The sequence below is a fragment of the Thermobia domestica genome, chromosome 14 (genome assembly GCF_964235325.1).
Source record: "Thermobia domestica chromosome 14, izTheDome1.hap1.1, whole genome shotgun sequence".
Taxonomy (NCBI): Eukaryota; Metazoa; Arthropoda; class Insecta; order Zygentoma; family Lepismatidae; genus Thermobia; species Thermobia domestica.
The window spans coordinates 28,513,336-28,537,086 of record NC_137467.1 but is presented as its reverse complement, the minus strand read 5'-3'; the positions used below and the strand labels follow the sequence as shown (position 1 = coordinate 28,537,086).

The 23,751-nt window shown below is 37.4% G+C and overlaps 1 protein-coding gene across 8 annotated transcripts in view; it reads right to left on the bottom strand.

Moving 5' to 3' along the window:
* Btk (tyrosine-protein kinase Btk29A) overlaps positions 1-23,751 on the bottom strand; it is a 950,018-nt gene that overhangs the window by 98,123 nt on the left and 828,144 nt on the right. For all 8 annotated transcript variants that reach the window (XM_081737808.1, XM_081737807.1, XM_081737809.1 and 5 more), the window contains one exon: positions 1,897-1,980. In XM_081737808.1, coding sequence (XP_081593934.1) covers positions 1,897-1,980 — 84 coding nt within the window. The remainder of the gene's footprint in view (positions 1-1,896; positions 1,981-23,751) is intronic.

The window sequence follows — 23,751 nt, the reverse complement described above, 5'->3', positions numbered from 1 at the left end:
GAATTTCTCAACTAATGTAGAGATATGGTAAATGCTTGAATGTTTATGGAAACTATGTTGCAAAATAGAACAAATTAGTTTTCAGATGTATATAATAAACTCTTCTTATATACTTCGGTGTTTCTTTCTTATCGAATCGGAGGTCACTTTCCGAACGGTCCTCGTATATGTCTCCCTAAATTTTCTAGAGTACTCTATGTAAAACTAATCCTCTCAAAGTTTCACCTGGTTCGTAGCTCACTATGACTTCCTTTATCACATTTTCAATAGTATAATTATTTGTCCAAACATTGCAACAAACATTTCGAAATACTCTGTACATATCTACAGTGGTGTCACTCAGTCGGTTCGCGCGAACCAGTTGTTGAAATTTATCAGGTTTCCAGGCTCCGGTTGCTAAACTTATCTCTTCACCTCTAGATTCAGTACTTACGAACGAAATTCATTTCCTAGTACTATTTTTGAGAATCTAGTACACATATAGTTTTTTCTCAGCTTTTAAAGGCACAATTAAGGCATACTGCAGTGGAGACATAACACCTTAGTTTTCTACAGCATATTATCAATGGAAGTGTAATTCTGTTGATGTGAGTTTTGCCAATAAAACGTCAACGTAAGCATTCTGTATGACTTAATCCTAGTAACTGTAACTAGTATCATTGGAATAAATCAGTGGTGCCCACCCCCCTCATGTCCATGACGCACCCCCCCTCAATTGTCTATCCGTAGGTATTCTTCCATGAAAAAAAATCTTTTCGATTAATTTTTACACTCCCTCAAACATATTTATATAGATTTTCAACCCCCCCAAATATTTCACTGACGCAGTTTGCGTCATAGCCCCCCCTTGTGGGCACCCCTGAATAAATAATAATAATAATAATAATAATAATAATATGAGGGACACTCAAATGAAAAACGGACGACATCCATAAACCACATTCCTCGCGAAAGTTGGCAACACTGCTGTTACTTATCGATACTGCCATCTCTTGGGAGGAGAAATGCATAAGATACAGTTGTTCGTTTATTGCTTTATAGGTGGCCATAGTTAAAAGTGTGTTCTTCCAGCATAGAAATGGAGGCAAGTAAAGAAGAGCAGAAAGGTGTGATTCATTTCTTTGTGCAGGAGTGGCGCAACAGATTCCGAGAAAGACCCACATCACGATTCGTGCCCAGGACAGGCCCATCGATCCATTCCCCTGATGTGATTGTGCGAATTGATGAATACCCTTAGCGAGCTCCTCCGTGGCGAAGCGGTTAGCGTACGCGCCTTTGGCGTGGGAAACCCGGGTTCGATTCCCGGCGGGAGCTCATGTGGTTCGGATTCCATGTTAATCAGTAGGTCCACGTCTCATATAGCCTCGCTGCTAAACGGGACGTTAAACTCAACTCAACTCAATACCCTTAGCCACCCAAAAATGAACCACAAACTCTTTGCTCTTCTTTGCTTGCCTCCATTTCTATGGTGGAAGAACACACTTTTCACTACGCTTACCTATAGAGCAATTTCTCCTCCCAAGAGATGGCAGTATCGGTAAGTATGGAGGGTTTTCCGTTTTCATTTGACTGGCTCTCATATAAATATATAATAATCATATAGTAATAATATTAAATTAACTTATTAATGCTAATCATAGAATCAGTGGTTAAATAATTTGAATGGTACCACTGCTGCAGTTAGATGCTCTTTTGGTATTATCTTGCAAATTCTAAGACTGATTAAATTGAGTTATGGAATGATTATATCCTGTCATTACACCTTTTTTTCCCTCTTCTTTCATTTCATAGTTTATGACGTAATTGTATTTTGTGTAATCCTCCTATAATTAAGAATAAATCCTCTTCAGGATTATGAACAGATTAGTTAGAAGATGAATCGAAAAGATTGCTTACCTTCTCTAATGAAAGATCGCCACTTTCGATAGCTTTAAATGGATATAAAGCCACAACTATTTTCGGCCGAATTTGAATCTTCTCCTACAAGTAAAAAAAGAAAAGCGTTTAATAATGAGAAAAGTGCTTAGATATTTAACAAAGTGAAATAATATTACTAACATAATATTTTACCAGAAATGTACGTATTCAAATCAGATTGAGCATTTAACTCTTCAAGGGAGAGTGATTGCATCTACTAGATCATCAGACAGTGAAAAAATTGCGGCTATGTTTCACATCCAATGAATTCAAATCAATTAAGCAAAGAATCACATCTGTTGTTTCGTACGAAAATATAAATTAATCAAGCACGCAGCTATATGAGTGGTGCAATTATATTTTCTTTCTTTCGCAGGTGTCTCTGGCGGGGGGACGAAGGGGACGCGTCCCCCCAATATTTTGAAGTACAAAATTTCAATATTTTATTCTAATTTAATTTATTTACTAACACAGAATAATATAATAATAATAATTATTATTATTATTATATTTATTTAGAATGTAATATTCAGGCTGTGAAACTATTGTAACAAAGTTTTTAATATATCTCAGAGGGTCCGTGAAGGTAAGCAGCAAGGTAACAAATGGAATCGGAGATAATCAACAGGTTGGGCTAGGCAGAACCATTTAAATCACTTTCTTTGATGTCCCTCCCCAAATTTTACATGTCGGAGACGCCAGTGCTTTTTTTTTTTATATATAAATCCAATAAAAGTTATGATACAAAGTGTGTATATAAGTGTAAATCACTTACTTTTGGCTTTCTAATCCCCAAATACTATTTAGTCATATGCAGCGAATAATAAGAAAATAGTCAAAAGTCTAGTAAGTTACAAAATCGAGTTTAAAAAAAAAAAAAAAAATTGTATAGTAATATGGGAAAAGCGAATTACGAAAATTAAAACCATACATAATTATTACTCTGCGTTATTCTTTTGTCCTGTAATTCCATGACCATATTTTGTTGAAATCACAATCTTAAGAGTCCCTATCACTGCGAAATTAAAATACCGCTAATTTTACAGTAATTATGTGATATCTTCAAATAGATAAAAGATAATCGAAAAGTGGATCAAGACCTCCCTAGACGATGTCATTTTGCATGAGGTACCGTTATCACGAGTCACCTCGTAGCTTTCCGTTTGTAGTTATTTAGAAACGCGAAAATAAATGCCAATTATCTAAATGACTGGAAATCGAAAGCAGATAAATGAGTCATGATAACGGTATCTCACGCAGAATAATATTGTCTAGGGAGGTCTTGTTCCACTTTTCGATTATCTTTTATCTATTTGAAGATATCACATAATTACTGCAAAATTAGCGGTATTTTAATTTCGCAATGATGAGGCCTCTTAATGGCTGGAATGGGAAGGATGTTTGAAGAAAGAACCGTGGAAATAATACGAGGGTATTTCCGAAAGTTTCGGTCTAACACTGAAATATCGATGGTGTATTTCCATGTGCTTCAAATTTCGAATGGACAAAGAAAGATACGTATGTGCTCGATCATATCATATGGTTCATCCAGAAGCCACTGTGTGGTATATTATAGGAAAGTTTACCAAACCTTAGAATAAATACAACAGAAGCTATCATCTTTTGAGGATAAACTCCAAACATCGATATTCATTTAGTATTTTAAGTGAATTATTTGAAAAACTTTCGCACGCATGAGAACAGTTTGCACAGTCATGTCCAAAATGATTGTCGCACATCTGTAACTGTCTTGTCGTTGGAATATAATTTGATAATGATTTTGCAGAGTACTTTTATAATATAACACTGTAACCATGTGTATAATCAAGAAATGTATATTTGTGGTAAATTTCATAGGAAAAGAATTATAAATACGAAAAATAGAGTGAGTAAAACAAAATGTTGCTAAGTGGTCAAAGAAAGTTTTTTACGTTATATTGTTTTTATTTACTGTTCTTTTGACATGAAATTTACCACAAACATATCTCTGCTAATTATACACACACTAACATTATATGAAATACCGGGCAAAATCGTTATCAAATTATATTCGTACAACAACATATCTACAGACATGCGACAATCATTTTGGAGACGAGTGTAGATACCGGTATTGGCTGAAAATACGCTAAGATCGAAAAACATAGCAGCATTTTTAAAATTCAAGCAGAAATAAATACTCGAACAGAGTCCTTTCACTTAAAATTCGAGGTTAAAGACACTCGAATATAAGCCTCTCCCTTAGAATTGGAGGTTAAAGATAATATTCGAATACAAGTCTCTCCCTTAAAATTCAATTAAAAAACATTATCCGAATATAAGCCTCTTCCTTAGAATTGGGAGGTTAAAGATAATATTCGAATACAAGTCTCTCCCTTAAAATTCAATTAAAAAACATTATCCGAATACAAGCCTCCCCTTCAAAATTCGCTGAAAAAGGTAATACCTAAGTACAAACCTTTCCAAAATTCGCTGAAAAAGACAATACCAAAACACAAGTATCTCCGTTAAAAGTCACAGAAAAAGATAATACCCACATACAAGCCTCTCCCATAAAATTCTAGAGAAAAGACAACAGTCGAATATAAGCTTCCCCATAAAATTCAGATTAGAGACTAACAGAACATAAGCTTTTCCGAACATAAGCTTTTTCCATAAAATTGAAAGAAAAAGACAATACCCGAACATACCTGATTCTCCCTTAAAAGTCAAGGAAAAAGACAATACCTGAATATAAACCCCTCCTTTAAAATTCGAGAAAAATCAATATCCGAATATAAGCCTCTTCCTTAAAATTCGAGGAAAAAAAGGAAACAGTCACATTTAGGGAATAATAGTAATTTTATTTTACCGCGTATTATGTATTATTTATGTGTCTGGAAAACAATTTAAGTTCCACAAGATCTCAGTGAGCTGTGACAAGGTGAGAAGCGAGGACACAAAATATGGAATAAGCATAATTACTATATAAACCGTTTACAAAGTGAGGAAACGTAAAAGCCAATTTTTACAAGGGTTGCGAATTCAAGCCTGAATTCAACTTTTCAAAGTTGAAATTTGGAATTTAAAAAAGCGCCTTTATTTCGTAATTTTGAATTGATGTCTTGTTCTGGATTTTACAGTATTGGTCCTAAAGGTGAGAAATAATTAGATATTTGAATAAATGAAACACCAGACAGAAACGTAAGAAGATTGCTCTTCTTTCTACGTGCATTAATTCCCACTTTGCTCACCAAAGCAGTTAGCAAGTATATTTATTCTTTCTTTCTTTCTTAAGACTGATACAACTGATCTAATGGTTAATATCTAGATGCTGAGAGAACTCTGCGAGAGAGAGAGATTCACAGCGGATAAACGAAAAACCTAAATGGAATATTAGAGTCAAGTGGACGTCGAGAGAAGCCATACATACATGCGGGTTCACTTTCAACTCTTTCCAAGTTAAGTGCATTTCTTTGTAAGCTATGGGAATTTCTGATTACCTTCCCCAACCAACTGTTTGTTCGCGTTTAATATATTCTCCCCAGAAGCGATGAAATCTACTTCCAACTTTCTTGCAGAAAAAAAAAAAAAAAACTTTAATACAAGTGAATTGAAATATCACGTTTATTACAGAAGTTCTCAATGATCATGCATTCGGAGTAACCAGAGATGGCCCTTTTGCAATTGGGGCTCACAATCCTTAAAGAGGCTGGCATCTGGCAACCATTAATCTCAATGAGGTTCACTCTATTTCAAACTCATATTCGCTCGAGATCGAGCTTGCTATCGTCAACGAGGCTCGCGCATACTATTATTATACCACATTGACTTGATCCCTAGTCTTCCGTTGCAAGCGCTGCTATCGTCTGAAGGAATTCTACCCACTTTCTCTCGCTTAGCAACAGCTGAACCCTTATTGGCTCAACGCGAGGGTGTGAGCTTTAGTTCGCAGTTTTGCCACGGCTCAAGACATTTTGGCAGCACAATAGCTTCATTGGAACTCCCGCTCGCTTGCACTCGACGACTTCTGGCTCGTATTAGCTTATAGAACTCGCGCTCATTTATTGAGGTGGAGGCCAATTAAACCCGAGACCCGGGCTCGCGAGTTCAGAAATCTCTGGCTCAGATTCGCATTCGCTCGAGTTCGGTTTCGCTATCCTCTGCGCCCATTAAGCTCAATGAATGGCCTCGCGCTATGCTCTGACTAGCTATTCATTTACAGCGCTCTAGGGTTCAATTATTAAACTCGAGGCCGATTGAACCCGAGAGTCGGGCTCGCGAGTTTAGACGATTTCTGGCTCAGATTGGAATTAACTTGAGCTCGGCTTTGCTACCCTCAACGAGGCTTGCGCCTATAAGTTCAATGGATGGGCTCGCGCTGTTCTGACTTGCTATTCATTTATCGTGCTTTAGCTCAAGTATTGAATTCAAAGCCGATTGAACCCGAGATCTGGAGTTGCAAGTTTAGACCATCTCTGGCTCAGACTAGCATTCGCTCGAGCTCGGCTTTGTTATCCTCGATGAGGCTTGTTGTGCCCATTAAGTTCAATGGATGAGGTTGCGCTACGCTCTGATTTGCTATTCATTTATAGCGCCACCGTGTGCGTGGGTTTTCTCGGGGTTCTCCCGTTCCCTCTCACTTTCTTCATTCCACCATTTCATTCATTTCTCATAATCACCGTCTCCTTTAGCCTAACCGGCATACCCGTGGGACGTAAAACTCAAAGATTTCATTTCATTTTTTCAGTTATAGCGCTTGAATTTGAGGCCGATTGACCTCCAGTTTGGCCACATTTGATCACCAGTAACGACGCCAGCTTTAGTTTCTCGGGGGTCTTTTAAAAACCAGTCGGCACAAGGAGAGGAATAGCCACCGGGGATGATTCAACCTCTTTGAACCTCTTCTGACGTAGTCACTGCTGGTCAGACGTAGCAAATAACTCCACGTGTTAAAGCAAAGCTTATTTTGCGCTTCTCCCTCCGCTTCCCACATACTGAATACGTGTGTAGGTATGTGAACGACATATATACAGGAGCGCACCGAAGGGGGAGCCCAGAGGGTCCGAATTCCCCCAAAACTTCCTACCATACATTTGTATACTTTCTCAATAAAACTAGACTTGTATAAGAGGGAAATGATTCATGTAGCATGAAAATTTGATCTTACACTTCATCGGTACTCTTTCTCTTATAAAAATAATCTAGTTCTATCATTTTTTTCTGAAAATAGAGGGGAAAATATTTTACAATTACTTATTGATTTTTCGGGTGCAGAAATTTACTGGCTTAATACTACATACGTACACGCAGTGGCTTGTAGTACTGGACCTCCCTAACAAATATTTCTGGGTGCGCGACTGCATCTGTATATTCTTTGAAGTAAATATTAAATTTCATATATTTGTATTCAACGGTTTAAAAGAAACAAATGATAGTACAATCTACTTTCCCTCCCCTTTAGGTTGAACTTTAAGAAAATCATTTTCGTATTATATGAAGAAGGAAGCCCTATATGCGGAGTACACCACTTATTAATTTCAAAGTATTAACAACACATTTACTGTATCTATATATATAAAAGAGAACGTACAAATCCTTTGTTCCCTCATCACGCTAATACGGCTGAACCAATTTCTTTCATTTTTGGGGGGTTATTAGGATTTGGACCCTAGATGGTTTTTATCATATCACTTTAATTTTTAATTACCAGTGTCTTGAGATAATTGACCATTCAAGTGTCCATAACGTACAAATCCTTTGTTAGTTCATCATAGGTAAAAATAAACGTATTTATATGCAACCCGCATGACCGTGTCACTCGGCGGGTTAACATAAATGACAGGCGCTATAATGTTAACATTTACTGGAATCACTTGAAAGCGAAAAAGTAAAAATTATCTAAGTAACAAAGTTTATTGCGTTCCGGGGTGACCGCAGCGAAGCGGGGCGGGTTAACATAAATGACAGGCGATATAATGTTAACATTTACTGCAATCTTCTATGGTTTTTATCATATCACTTGAAAGCGAAAAAGTAAAAATTATCTAAGTAACAAAGTTTATTGCGTTCCGGGGTGACCGCAGCGAAGCGGGGTGAACGCTGCTAGTACAACAATAAGTACAAGAAAACAGAGTAAGTCGGTATGTTAGATATACAAAACAGGCCTCACATGTTGGAAGTATCCTCCATGACAGATAAAGTATTGGGGCTATCTTCCAGGTACATTTGTTATGACATGACGTGACGTAGGCTGTCTTCTGTAAGGATGGGCACGAGCGAGTTCGAGCGAGTTTTCATTGAAACTCGATTCGACTCGAAACAGACATCTTTGAGCTATATTCGAGAACTAGGCTCGAAAAATTATCTTCAACTCAACTAGAATTTGACTCGAGTTCAGCCAGTGGCTTCAGTATCACCAACATCCGAATGTTGGTGACATCTACAGCAGTAATAAAGCAAATGAAAAGGATTGGGCAATGCATATCTAAAGTGCTTTAGTGTGCAATATTATTATCATGAAACAATGGATTTCGAATCAAAAGAAACAATCACAAGTGAAAGAAAGTTTTACTTTTTTCAAAAGTCTTTATTTCGAAACATTGCTTAGATAAATACCTCACCCAATCGAAGAGATGTGTTTCAACGGATGTTAAAGTCATAAAGCTGTTTGCAGCAATTCAGTATCTGAAACCATTCTGGAGATGACAAACAATGGTAAGGTTTGCAACACTGCTAAATTATGTGACTCCAAGTACTTGTTGTAATCACACCTGCCAAAAACCTTTGTTGAGATGTTATACAAGCAAAGGAAAGCAACAACGGTTTAAGATAGGGTGACCAACCGTCCCGTAAAAACGGGACTGTCCCGATTTTTCACTACCATTCTCGGTATTCCGAAAAAATCTGCTGGGACGCCAAAATGTCCCGTATTTACATTGGGTACGAAAAAACCTTCCAATCACTAAAATTTTTTATGTTATTTTCTAAGCTATGGGAACATATCTAATTACTGAGCAACGTCATTACGACAATTCGGATGGTGGATTTGGTGGTTGCACTGTTTTCTCTCCCCACTCGAAGACGACAGTGCAAGGGGCTGAAAGTTTTATGAAGAACAAATGTAACCTGTTCTTACTCTTGAGCTTCAACAGTTAGCGTGGGAGACCCAGGTTCGATTCCCGACAGGAGCTCATGTGGTTCGGAATTCACGTCAATCAGAAGATCCCGTCTCATATAGCCTCGCTGCTGAAAGGGACGTTTAACTCAAAATCAACTCAACTGTTTTTGCTCTCTGTTTTGGACGGTGGAAAATTGAGACGTTGTTATTAGTACAGTACAGTGTTTCCGTGATTTGACTAGATAATAATTGACAATAATCCTTTAAGTGAAGCATGCTTATAGTTTATCCATAGCCAGCTTAGTACCTTCCACAATATTAAGAAAATTTAACGAAGTGCAAAAAGGAGTGTTGTAGAAGTCAATGGTGTACTGGAAGGCATGCTTAAATTCAGCGACGCAACTAGGAGTTGGGAGGGAAAAATGGGGCTTGTGCTCCGGGCGCCGGATTGGGAGGGCGTAAAATTGGGCAAATATTTGGGGGAGCGTTTTGGTTTGGTTGGTCAGGGGGACGCTAAGTCGAGCACTTGCCCCGGGCGACAACTAGCGTATTTACGTCGCTACTTAAAGCTATATCTAAAAGGAAAGAGGAATAGCTTTTATCATTTAATGTAATCCGTTCTTAAAAGGAATGAAATTACGCAACAAGACAAAATTAACTTCAAAAATGAGTTTTATGAAACCTGCATTGAATATCTAAGGAAATGGAATGTGGCGTTCTCTACTTTTTCAATATTCAAATGGATGCTGTAGGACATCTCCACTTGGGGACAGGTTGAAGATAGTGTTGCTTACTTCAAGGAGAAAGATATATTGTATGAAATAAATGATTTTTTGCTTTTTGATCAAATGAATTCATTGAAGGATTTTGTTAGTAATAATATAAAGGAGTGGAGCGAGTAAGATTAAAAAACTCCAATGCCGCGAAAAGTGGGTTTGTTTTTTGAAAACCCATAGTAGACCTGAACAGCGCACTGAAGTTTTAAAGATATGCCAATATATGTTTGCGATCCTTGGCCATAATGGCAATACTGAAAGAATATTTTTGCTCATAAACATTCAATGGACAGACGAAATGGGATGGGAGTGGAGACCCTTTCTGCAATTCTTCGAGTACTACACAATTTCAAAATGGACTGTTGTAACTTTTATAACTTTGTACTAGAAAAGAAGGAAGTTTTAAAAATGGCTGGGACAACAAGTAAGTATTCTCATGAATCTACCTAATGAAATGAAGTCATGTTTTGCATTATATTATTCTCATGAATATACGTCATGTTTTTTTTTTTAATTTTAATAATTGATAAATGTTTTATATATTTTTAGTAATGTTTTCAAATATTTCATTATTTTACATTTTCATTTTTTCTTAGCTGCTGATAGTTACTTTTATTTAATTAATTCCACAACCTTTTCAATAAGTTTTAAAACATAAAGGTGTAAATTTGCCCTTTTTTGGTGAGATATAAAAAAAGAGAGAAAGAGAAAGAACACAGACTAAAAAATGCTGTATATTTATGGGAGCAACCTATCCAAAAATAAAAGGTGTCCCCATTTATTCTAGTCGACGATTTGGTCACCCTAGTTTAAGAAGTTCCCACACATAAGTTATTTTAAACAACATAGCAATTTTTACATTGTTTTTCATATTTGAGGAATTGTTTCAAATATCAAATTGGTGTAAACGGCATTAAACGGCATCTTTAGGTCTATTCAAGACCATCTTCGTAATTGGAAGTGATACTTATTTAAGCAAGTTTATGAAATAAAGTCCCTTCATATTGACATTGGCTGTATTCCAAGTGTGGAAATAACTTTCTTGCTCCTGGTGTGACGTCTTTCAGGAAGAGCTAGCTATTGCTGGCAAGTTTGGTTACAAAATAATGAAAAACTGGAAATGAAATGAAATGAAATCTTTGAGTTTTACGTCCCACGGTTATGCCGGTTAGGCTTAAGGAGACGGTGATGATGAGTGATGAATGAAATGGTGTAATGAAGAAAGTGGGAGGAAACGGAAGAACACCGAGAAAACCCACGCACACGGTGTTTGTCCACCACAAGGTTCACTTGGCGCGGGCTGGAATCGAACCCGAGACCCCAAGCACCAGAGGTGAACGCTCTACCACTGAGCCACCGCGGCCCCTCAATGAAATACTGGGTATAATTGTGTTTTGACATACGACTTCGTATTTCAGTATCAACGACGATATACATTTTCGTTTATTGTAATATGCTTTAAAAATCTCATGCTTGGTCTAATGCCACCAGGTGGTTAGTTTGTGAGCACCCTTGCTTCTCACAAAAGTGCGCAGTTGAAAACCAAGCGCCTATTCTAGTTGCAAAGACCGAGAAGAGTTAATCCCTTTCTTGGCCGAAAGCAAAAGCGAGAACTAAGATAGGTAGAGAGCGGTGTAGGTAGTTGAAAGTCGTTCCATTGTCAGTTAGTGGCTGCCGAAGCGAGAAGGAATTAATTACAAAAGCTGCCGTGTGATGCTTTTGCTGCTGTGAGTTCTCGGCTCAACTACTTATTTTCTGTCATCTGACGTCCTGGTTGTCATTAACTCCGGAGAAATAAGAGACAAGCTCTTCAACCAACAGAACTATTCACTTTCACAGGCAACCGGGATGATTAAAAATCTTTTAGCACAGCATCATCGACACTAACAGACGCAATTCCAAATACAGCTATCGTGAGTACCAGTAAAACAAAGTACGAACTAAACGCAATCCTCTTTAAAATAATTAAAAATTCTACTCTTTCTCCTCATACGAGAATGATTCAAAATGTAAGATTACAAGGTCTCTTATGGAAATACTACTGGTATATTACTTTCCAGCATACTACCATGCTTGTCCAACAACTTGTTCCAACAGTACGCCAAGGCATGGAAGAAATTGTCAAGTCCCCAAATTCATGTTATGGCGGGTTTCTGAATTTCCGTATTGATAGGCAATCGCCTACAACTCTGTTGTTTCTGGTCCGAAAACATTCCGCGTGGGACGATGTGTTAGGCCGACCAGTTTGCTGTTTATGTATCTTGCATATCTGTCCCGCCATTATCGAAATCAATCCACCTAACACACGCGTTTGCGTGAAATGGAATTAGCGTCGACAATGAATTACTGCTCGTGGCATGGCTTTTTGGACGCAAAATCTGACCACACTACACATTACCAGGTTTGACCATGTTTTCGTGAGCGCAGGCATATTCCAACTCGTAGTGACAGGGCCTGACGCAACATATACGCCATCAAACGGGTATATGACGAAACAGTGTTCACCTACTGCTGCCTGCCGGGAAATTATAAGAGGAAAAATATAACACTTGCCCGAGGATGTTACCTTATTTTTTGAATCACTCTCATGTTATGATCGTTGTATGGGCAGAAAGCGTACATTATGTTACGTAGTACAACCCACTACAGGTTTATAGTGTTTTGTCTTGAGTGTTATGCCCCACGGCACATTGGAACCCCACTTACTAATCAAACCACTAGAACCACTAAGCTAAAATGAAATGAAATTTTTGAGTTTTACGTCCCATGGTTATGCCGGCTAGGCTAAAGGAGACGGTGAGGATGAGCAATGAATGAAATGGTGGAATGAAGAAAGTGGGAGGAAACGGAAGAGCCCCGAGGAAACCCACGCACACGGTGTTTGTCCACTACAAAGTTCACTTGGCGGGAGCAGGGTTTGAAACCGGGACCCCATGCACCAGAGGTGAACACTCTACCATTGAGTCACCGCGGCCTTAACCACTAAGCTAGAACAGTAGGAACAGGGTCACTTTTTTTTCCCTACATGGTTCAAAACCATACAAGGAAAATTAAGTTATGGTGCTGCCAAAATGTCTTGAGCCGTGGCAAAAATGCGAACTAAACTCTCACCCTCGACACATCCACGCGTTGAGCCAATAAGGGTTCAGCTGTTGCTAAACGAGAGATCCTTAGCAAAGGGGAGTGCAATTTCTTCAGCCGATAACAGCGTCTGGAACGGAAGACTAGATGTCAAGCCAATGTGCTATCTATATCTTTAGTAGCTACATTTAAAAAGTTTCCAGTAAAAATACAAGTAAAGACTGGCAAACGTGCTGTCATTCCATCTATGTTAAAATCAATAGCGATACGTAACAAGAAAATATGGTTGATACTAAAATAATAATGATTACTATAAAATTCTATTGATATTGTTTATCGAAAGAAAAATGTCAAAGGACGAGAGAGACATACAGGAGATCTTACTGAGCTGAAGAAATGAGATGGGTGAAGGTAAATTCTGATGCGCAGTATTCAAGAACACGCACAAAAAAAGTAAACCTAATAGTTGATGCTGTGCGATAACCACACCGCCTTATTAAAATGAAACCGATATTGACGTACAACCTCAAGTTTTCATTAGTACACTAGCAAGATGACAGTATATAGCAATTACTTGATAGATGACACCGAATTGAACAAATAACATGCTTAAGGCTAAATTCTCATGTGTAATTTTCGAGATAATTAAGGAAAAGTATTTTAATGGCGTGTGTCGTTCGTTGCCAATCAAATGCAGGTGATAGTGTTTCTTCTGCCGTAAAGGTTAATTATTTATATTTACGTACTGTATATAAAAAATATACAGTTAAGTAGCAGATCATATCAATTGTTAAGTTATCCTAACAGTGACATATATACTGCTAAAAGTGACATATTACATAGTAGTTGCAACCGTTCGTTATTAATAGGGCCCGGAAGTTGAGGAAAAATCCTCTTTTTTAGGAGTGCCCGAAGACGAGGCTTAACATAATATATGATCATTTTGGGTCATTGTAGGCCAGAAAATGGTGGATTTTTTTGTTAACTTTTTCGTCCTTTTCTTTTGTGTGTGTGTGTGTGTGGGGGGGGGGGTATTGTTCTTTTTTAAAGCTTTTCATAGGTCTTAACGTCTATTTTTGCACTCCATCATTCGACAATAAATCTAATGGCCATTAACTCGAATCACCACCACCTCTTAAATATCTTTTCTTTAGTAAAGAAAATTCAAAAGATAAGACATTCTTCAACGACTGGAGTCATAAGAGCAGATCTGCAACAATCGTAAGTCAGCTAAGGAGGCGTAACAATGTCCTCCAGCAAGGGTGGGGGGTGAGGGTGGGGGAAGTTTTCTTATTTTAGTTTGTACTTCAGTTTGTGGAAGGACAGACCGTTAACCTACCAGAAGCTTGTATTTCTTGAGCATTATATTCATTAAATATATAATTCTAATTAAATTGGGTCTTATTTTTTACATAATTTTATTCAGTTTTTAAGTCTTTTTTAAAAAATATTTTTAGGTCTTTTTACATGTTCTTTTTAGGCAATTTTTAGATCTTCAACTTCCGAGCCGTAGTTATCAACCATTTGTACCTTTGTTGCCAATTGGATAAAGAGCGAGGCCTCACGTTCGATTTCCAATTAGCATTTTGCCTCGGATACAAACCATTTTACAATGTGAGTCAGATCCATTTTAACCAATAAGCCTCGTCTTATACGAGGAGCAGCCAAAAAGTTCCAGGAATTTCGATATAACTACTTATTATCACAATATAAGAACACATTCACTTAATCGCGTTCAAAATAGGCCTCTTGAGAACATATACACTTGTTCCCACTGCTCCTGCTATTGCTGGAAACAACGCTCAAAGTCCTGTTTTGGTATGTTTCGAAGTTCAGCTGTCACGTTGGTTTGGATGTCTTCTGCGGTGGCAAAACGGTTACCTTTTAGGCCCTTCTTGATCTTGGGGAAGAACCAGAAATCCACTGGTGCTAAATCCGGTGAGTAGAGATGCTGGTAGAGGAGGGGAATGTTCGTTTCTGCGAGCCACTTTGCCGCCGTAGAAGACATCCACACCAACGTGACGGCTGAACTTCGGAACATACCAAGACAGAACTCAGCGTTGTTTACAGCAATGGCCCTAGCGGTGGAAGAAGTGTGTGTTCTCAAGGAGCCTATTTTGAACGCGCTTAAGTGAATGTATACCTATATTGTGATAATAAATAGTTACAATGAAATTCCAGGAACTTTTTGATTGTCCCTCATATGGCCTCTATGCTGCAAACCCTCACATGCACAGAAAACAGGACTGCTAGTCACTTAACGATGAAAGGGCACGTGTCTACAATAACTCTCTACTCAAAGTGGAAAAGAAAAAGAAGAAACAATAAGCTGCAAAATGATACTAATTATACACTTTTAAGTTCACACAATTTACTTCGAAACTATCGAGACGGTGATTTTCGACTTTGTCAGCCGAGACCTGACCGAGACTGAATCAAGTCTCGTCTCGTCTCCTTCCGATACCATTCCTAATTGAATGGTGTCACTTGGGGTTTATCTGTGGCAAATAAATGTTACAATGTCACCGAGTCTCTTTTGTGTTGTATTTACACCCCCAGAGAAACTTTACTATTTGGACGTCCCTCGTAAATTTAAATACCGCAAATTTATTATGACCAAACAAGAAACATTTTACTAGATTTGAAGAAGTAATCTGTTAAATTACGAAACTAAAATTAAAGTTGATTCAATATTATATGTATTACATATATTCCCCACATTAATCAATAGCCTAAAAACTAACACGTAGATATTCAACGTCGTTATGTATAAAACATGGCAGACAAGGTGGTTGTAGTCGAAAATGCATTCGTCAGCAGTACTTGAAAAGGAGCACACTCCCTTTAAAAGTATAAAAATGACTTCTATTTTCTCACCTTATCACTCACACGTATCAGAACGAAATAAAATGAAAACACCTTGACTGATCAATATTCTAAAAATGTGAAATAATAATGTCTACGGCAACACTATTTTCATATATAGTTCAAATCAACCGTAACACTTCCCTACTTAGAGATTCCACAAGCCACCATTTGGCGCATGACCTAGAGAGATGTATTACATTTTATATAACCCTCCGGCGAGAGCTCTCGAACAAAACTACCACGACACGGTGCTATATTTGACGTGATGTCTAGTAGGCATACTAGATCGATTCCCGACGGAGTCCGTACGTAAGCATTAGTGTTTAGAATCAGGTTGCCTAGCATGGAATATGAGCTTCCTTCCTCACCAAGCATCATAAAAACTTTTAAGCACATACACAGGCGTTGGGTTGGAAATATGTGACACACGATGCAGACCATGTATAATAAACACACGTAAACCAAGAGATGTAACAGTATATACAAGTATGTAATTTTTCAGTAGATGATCTTCACCATATTTTTACACTATATATAGCCTCTGTTCTTCATATGGGAATCATTTAGCATTGTGCACTTGGTCAAAGAAAGGAAGTTTTAATATTATAGGGATTACTCTTTTTTCCCTTTAAGAGCAGAATTTTAAAAAAACGCTCAAACACGTATTTCTGTATTTTTAATTAACATTTTATCATTGAATTTCACATAACTTAAGCGACTATTCACATTGGTCATTTTCTGAATAAACGGGTGGATATGTTAAAGAAATTAACCCTCTTTAAACCGGAACGACATGTATTATATATATATATATATATATATATATATATATATATATATATATATATATATATATATATATATATATAAACTTCAATGCCTGAGAATACAGATTTAGAAATTAAATTTTAACTCCTGATATTTTAGGTTTAGAAATGAAACTTTAGTGCTTGAGAATTTATGAGGACTAGGGCCTACCAGCTGGCTTGTCGCACTTATGTATTTTGGTTGATGCGTAGTCTGCAAATCGACTACTCTCGTCATTAATATTGGCTTTCTAGGCCGGAGTTCGATACTTCCTTCTTTCAAGTAGCTCACCAATTGTCCTCACGACGCTAGGTAAACGTTGCAATACAAACACCATCTGGTGAGTACGAACGGTATCTCATCTTCCCTCTGACTAGATCCGGGACTGGCTGATTAAAAAACAAACGATGTTCCAGTGCGGCTAGGGCGTTGGCAGACACCATTGTAATATGGATCAAAAGATGTTCATGTAATTATCAAAGTTATTTGGTTTACGGATGGAAGGCAAAGACATCCATTCCCCGTCTTACATCACTGCAGCACAGACTAAACGAACTTCCAATCTGAACTGAAATCTACTCGTGAGATGTCAATGAAATCCTGAACAAGGTAACGCTTTTCTGTTAAAATTGGTTCAAGCTTTACGAATTCTATAGAAGTGCTTTCCTTGGATGGCCTATAAATCTTACTTTTCTTCTTTCATTTCTTTTGTGAGTTAAATTTGTTTCCTTTATCTTCATTGAGTATTTCTTTCCTCCTTGCGTTTAGACGATGTATAGCCTGCTGTCACGATCATTGCTTTTGTTTCCTTTCGCATTTTACACCGTGCTCTCTGATAGAGCCGAAGAAACATCTATAGACTATTTGGGGGGAATTTCAGCGAGATTCATTAAGATTCTTAACTGCACATTCTTCGTTAACTGAAAATACTTCTTCTCTGAAAGCAGCACCAGCGAATTCAGTTGAATATGATACTGTATCTCAGAAAGTGTTCTTTTTCTTCTCATTTGTATGGAATCGCCAACAAAAAGTTCACCTGTTTTTCAGCATTGCATTTTTGACATAAACCAGGGCCGTGCCGTGGAAAATCAGTGCCCGGGGCGAGAGTATACGACGGCGCCCCCATACATATATTCCAAGTATTTTTTCCTATATTTTTTCCTTTTTTCTCCTGAATTTTCGCCCCCTTACTTCGGCGCCCGGGGCCGTCCGCCCCCCCCCACGGCACGGCCCTGACGTAAACAAAATAGATTATCTGCATGTATAACACATACAACCAATATTATATAACAATTCATAAAAGAACGGTTAAAAATCACTTTACAGGGTTCCTACTGGTCTGGAGAAATCTATTCCCCCTGACTTCTCCCTGACTTTTGGCAGGAATTCCTTAACTTTCATGACTGGTGTCGGATGACGTTGACATATAAATAAGGGATAAATAACGGTGAATATTTATATATGAGAACATTTATTCTATAGAGACAAATAATAATCAATTGCTCATACGTACATTCCACTTACCTCCCATAAAAATCTTAGCAACGTTTCATACTGTGATCATTAATGGTTGGCTAAGCCGAAATTGGAATACAATTAATGCTAGAAAAATATATTTTATGAAATATGTCTGACTTTCCCTGATTTCCAGATTTTACCCTGAGTTTCCCTGACCTCCATCATTTTCCCTGAGATTTCCCTGACTTCCCTGGCCAATAGGAACCCAGCTTTAGCAAAATTATCAATTATTCTTAAAGAGGAAAAGCGGAAAGTTTTAAATAACGGCAAGGGTGTAATGCTCACTTTAACGAAAGAACTGAAACACGTGTACGGTGTACCTATGAAAGATAACTGCAAGCTGAATTAAAGTGAAAAAGAACACTCACACGAGGAAGTGTTGAAAAGTTCCCCTCTCACCCACATAAAAACGTTGAGTGCAGAAAATTATGAAAACTTAGGATCTTAGTATGTACTAGCGCAAATATAAGATTTTTCTTTTCTTTCTTGAAGCAGCAATGGACCGTATGAAGATTTTGTTTCTCTAGAAAAATGTCTGCAAAGGACACTCACAGTGAGATGGTACAAACATTGGACAAGCACTGTTCTTCCTACAGTACCATCAAAATCTAGATAGCTTATTTTAAGACTGGCCATTTCATCGCTGAAAATGAGTCACTCAATGAGCGCCCTCCAACCTCAACCAACCCAGTAACACTGATGTCCGTGAATTGGTTCCTGAAGATGGGCAAATATCACGAAAAGGAGAGAGTCCAGGTACTGAATATCTCATGGGAACTTGTTGAATTCATTATCAGCAGTATACTGGACACGCACAAGCTTTAAGTCAAGTGGGTGCCGAAATATCTAAACAGCGATCAGAAGGAACGGGTTGAAGATTTTTGACCCGTTCCGAGCCGAGGCTAGTACTCCAAATTATTTGGCTCGATTAGTGACTGAGTATGAAGCCTGCTCCATATATAATCCTGAGACCAAGAACGAGTCAATGGTATTGTGCCACTCCGAAACTCCACGACTAAAGAAATTCTGCACCCAGAAATCAGCAAAGAAAGCCACGACGTCAATTTTGTAGGCCAAAGAATGCCTTCTATTGGTGGACCACCTACCTCGGCACTTCACCATTTCTAGTATCATCAATGAGTATACTCCCAAACCTACTGGACCAGCTGTAGAGGCAATTAAGACGAAACGTCGCGGAAAGTTGTTCAAAGGGATTCTCAATTTCACAACAAATGCTCATCTCAAGCTCCCACATTGTAGCTACCAAACTGAACATGCTAGGATTCCAATTGGTTCTTCTTCACCCTATTAGTCCTAATTCGCCTGACCTGGTTTTCTCTCTCGTAACTGTGTATTCTCAAATTTGAAGAAACATCAAGAAATATAATTTTGAGAACATTCCTGACGTCCAACATGCTGGATTCAGGCCTAGCCAAAGGAATTTTATTTGAAAGGGTTAGAAAAGCTGTAACATCGCTATACCAAGTGCATTAGTCTCAGCAGGAAACACGCTGAATAACTGCCGTAATTTCACCCCTCTAGTTCTGGATAAAGGTAGGATCTTTTAGCATATGATCTTATATTTAGGATAAATGTGCCAGTACCCAGTCATTTAAAAGGCGAATTTTATTTTGTAAAATTATTGCATATACAAATTTAAATTATATCTTGTTTGCGCCTATCTAGAATGAATGAAGATTCGAGGGCACATATGTAACATTTTTTGCAGCAAGATCGTATTATTAACTTATTTGTGAAGAATTTTCATTGCTACATGTAGAAGTCCAATAGTCGCCCCCTTCCTTTATACATACTATATGCTACTCATTTAACAAAACTTTCAATATCCAATATAGAGTCGAGACACCTCAGGTTCGATCAACGCTGAGAAATGTTTCTTGTACCCTCGTTCTAATGCGGCTCTGAGGCTTTTACCCAGCCTATTACAAAACGAGTGCCAATAGTTTGTCTTTATGTTACAATGGTTGCATTACCCAAGACAAGGCAAGCAAAGAAGTGCAACGATCACAGAACCATTACCCTTATTTCCCACACTAGAAAGAGTATTGCGCGCACACTCAACAGGCGGTTGGAAACTAAGATAGAAGAGATGTAAGAAAAAGATTAATTTGGATTCCGGAAAGGAAAAAGCACCAGATATGCTATTGGTTTGATGCTAACTATATCATAATGAGTTCTTGACGTAAAGCAGCGTTTCCCAACCGGTGTGCCGCGGCACACCAGTGTGCCGCGAATGGGCCGCTGGTGTGCCGCGAGGAAATCGAAACAAATTATTAATTTTATAGGAACCAAATTGCAAGACATAGGGGAAAATGTATATTTGTATTTCACATTATTATGAACCTCTACTATAAATCTACAATTTTAAGTTTCATACTGTGTTACTCTTCTGTACATTTTTAATGTTGAAAAACGTATTTATCATTGTCATGACCATTATTGCTTCTTTATTGTCGCAAACTATTTCGTAACTTGAAATTTTAACATATCATTCAATAAATTCAACATTTGTGTTTTAAAAGTATAGAAGGTTTATTTATTTGTTCGTTATTTAGTGATCTTTCCTTGTAGTTAAAGATTAAATACAGTTTTCGAAAGAGAAAGTGGATTTTTAAAAACCTGAGTCCTGTATTTCATTGCAATTGTTTTCTATTTTAAAATTAGAATGAAAAATAAGCATAATGATTTACCACGGGGAAAAATCAGTGATCGAGCTTTCTTCTTTGTAAGAAGGATATCAGTAACCACATAAAAATACCAGAGTATTTTATAATTACAAATAATAATAGTAATTATATATATATATATATGGGTGTGCCGCGAGAATTCAAGCTACACCTGTAGTGTGCCGCAAGTTGAAAAAGGTTGGGAAACGCTGACGTAAAGGAAGAACTGGCTTCATCGACTGGCTAAAAGTTTTCGATCGGATCAATTGGACCAAACTGAGGCGTCTTAAAAAGGATTAAGAATATATAGAGAGCTAGTTTCGCCTAGATGCTTATGCAACCTGTAACTCTTAAAAGTTTTGAGGTTGCATATTAACAGTGCTCATAGACAGATGTTTAAACACGGCCAACTAGTGGATGACTGACTATTGGTGCATTTACCTACATTTATAGTGTTACGTTTCACTTTTTCTTGTTTCAGTACACATTTATCTTTCATAGGTATACATGTTGAATAGCTGTGTGTGTGCATGTTTGTCCGGATGTAGGAACATCCAACAATAGGTGTTCTGGGAAAGCCATTCAAGCGAGCATTTCAGAACCAGTGGTTGAATGTTTGTTAGATAATAAACTAAGCCTTCATGCCTCACGGATTTCCTTCAGTGTGTTATACGCTTGACTAATCTAGGATATTTCAAACACTAACATTTCATTTAATCATTTTTTTCCTTTCTGGAAATTTAAAAAAAAAAAAAAATGCTGTACGAAAAGCAAATTGCAGCTAATTCAATAATATATCATTCTTTTACAATTCACTTTTTTTCCTTTAAAAAAATCCAGTTTCATTGAATATTTTTTTTTTCATTTCACAAATAGCCTAGTAAGATCTTTATTAGAACTCATTTTACGGAAAGTAAAATTAAATTTTCTAACGTAAAAATCATGTTTATCAATATATATCAAGTAGCTCTTTTTTAAAAAGATAAATTAACTGTGAAAAAAAGGAAGAAAAACCTTTTTTGTTGCAGCTCGAATTTCTTTGAAATAAGCGAAATTAAAAAAAAAATCAAGGAAAGACAAGGAAGCTGATTTGCAATTCCACAATTCCATTAATAAAGTGATTAAGGAAATTTTTCATTTCGAGAAAATGAATTTGTGTACGTTTAACGTTTGTTTTGAAAAAAAAGAAGAAAAAAAGAAAAAGGTGCACTTAACTTAGAGTTTTGTTTAATTTTGTAAAAAGGCTGAACGAACACATACGATGAACACAAGTACAACATAGGATAACCTTATATTTTAGTAAAGCATTTGACGTAAAAATCTGTGTTAAACGGTACATTATAAAGGTTATTGTATATTATATAGTACTCGGAATAAAGTCATCTCGTGTATAGTAGCATTCGGTGAAAGAAAATTAAGTTGTGCTCCGCCTAAGCCTTCGGCCCACTGCACATCAAAATAAGTATCAGCCCAAAGAATAAATTGATTTGATTTTTAGTTTACCGTCCCTTTCAGCATCAAAGCTATATAAGACATGAATCTACAGCTTAACGTGGAATCCCAACCGCATGAGCTCACGCCGGGTCTAACATGCCAAAGGCGTATACGCTAACCGCTTAGCCACGAGGGAGCTTAGAAGTAATAAGTTTAGGGATGACCAATTCCGGAATCCGGAAAGCAAAATTGGAAAATTCCGGATTTCGGCAAAATTCCCATCCCAGAAAAAATACGGATTTTTCCGAATTCCGGATTTTTTATGTTCCGGTATTTTCTAAATTCTGGATTGTCCCGAAATCCGGAATTTGTCTGCATTCTGGAATTTTCTAAATGCTGAAATTTTCCGAAATCCGGAAAGTGAAATTTCTGATTCCGAAAAATATTTTTTCCGGAATCCGGATAATTTCGGCCATCTCTGAGTAAGTTAAAGATTAAAGAAGTATGTGTCTAACCGTTAGAAGTATCTGTGGCACTGTTAAGACTCAGTGTTACCGTCAGGAGAACACAAACACATAACAATAAATATAACCCAGAATAAAAATTATCAAGTATTATTATTGGCACCAAACGATTTATCTTTTTAGTGCCATAAAAGATCGTTTTGCTGGATATTTTCAAAAACCACTCATGAGAACTAATCGTTAAGCACGCCATTTTGTTCTCTTGATACAAGCAGATTCGCGTTCGATTTCCGCTGAGGACACGCGGTCGGAAATGTGTAACGGAATATGAATACTACATTCTTAGATCATGTTTAGCAGGGGTGCCCACAAAGGGGAGCTATGACGCAAACTGCGTCAGTGAAATATTTTGGGGGGATTAAAATCTATATAAATATGTTTGAGGGGATGTAAAAATTAATCGAAAAGATTTTTTTAATGGAAGAACACCTACGGATAGACAATTTGGGGGGTGCGTCATGGACATAAGGGGGGTGGGTACCACTGTGTTTAGGTCGCATTAGTTTTAAGGTCACATCGAAAGTGCTAAAAGCAAATGGTCAAACAAATCCCAGTATGAATTGCCTGATTGTTGTCAAATACAAGAACTCAATTCTCGAACAGTAGCGAACACCTGTTCCATTTAGTTTAGTTTCGATATGTCTTGTCTTTGTCACAAACAAGTTCCTAATCATTGAAGATGGAAACAAGTGTTTTAAAATACTTTTAACAGACGCAGACGGATAATCAAGAAACAAAGATAAAATAGCTAGTTGCACTGGAATTGCAAACTGATATATTGAGATTGAAGCTCGATATTGAATTCTATAAAAAGGATTACCACCTTTCCTCTGCAGGTATGTTTGCTGTATCTTTCACTAATATAATCGATTATTATTTAAAGAAAAAACAGACAACGAGTATTTGTAGTATTTAGGTCTTTCTGAGTGCGAGTGCACTTTCCCTCCCCTTCGTTATTCATGATGGGGTAGCATCTTAAAATCGTGACCTTTGTTTTTTTTCTGGAGAAAGGGGGGCGGCAAATGATTCCATTGCAACGG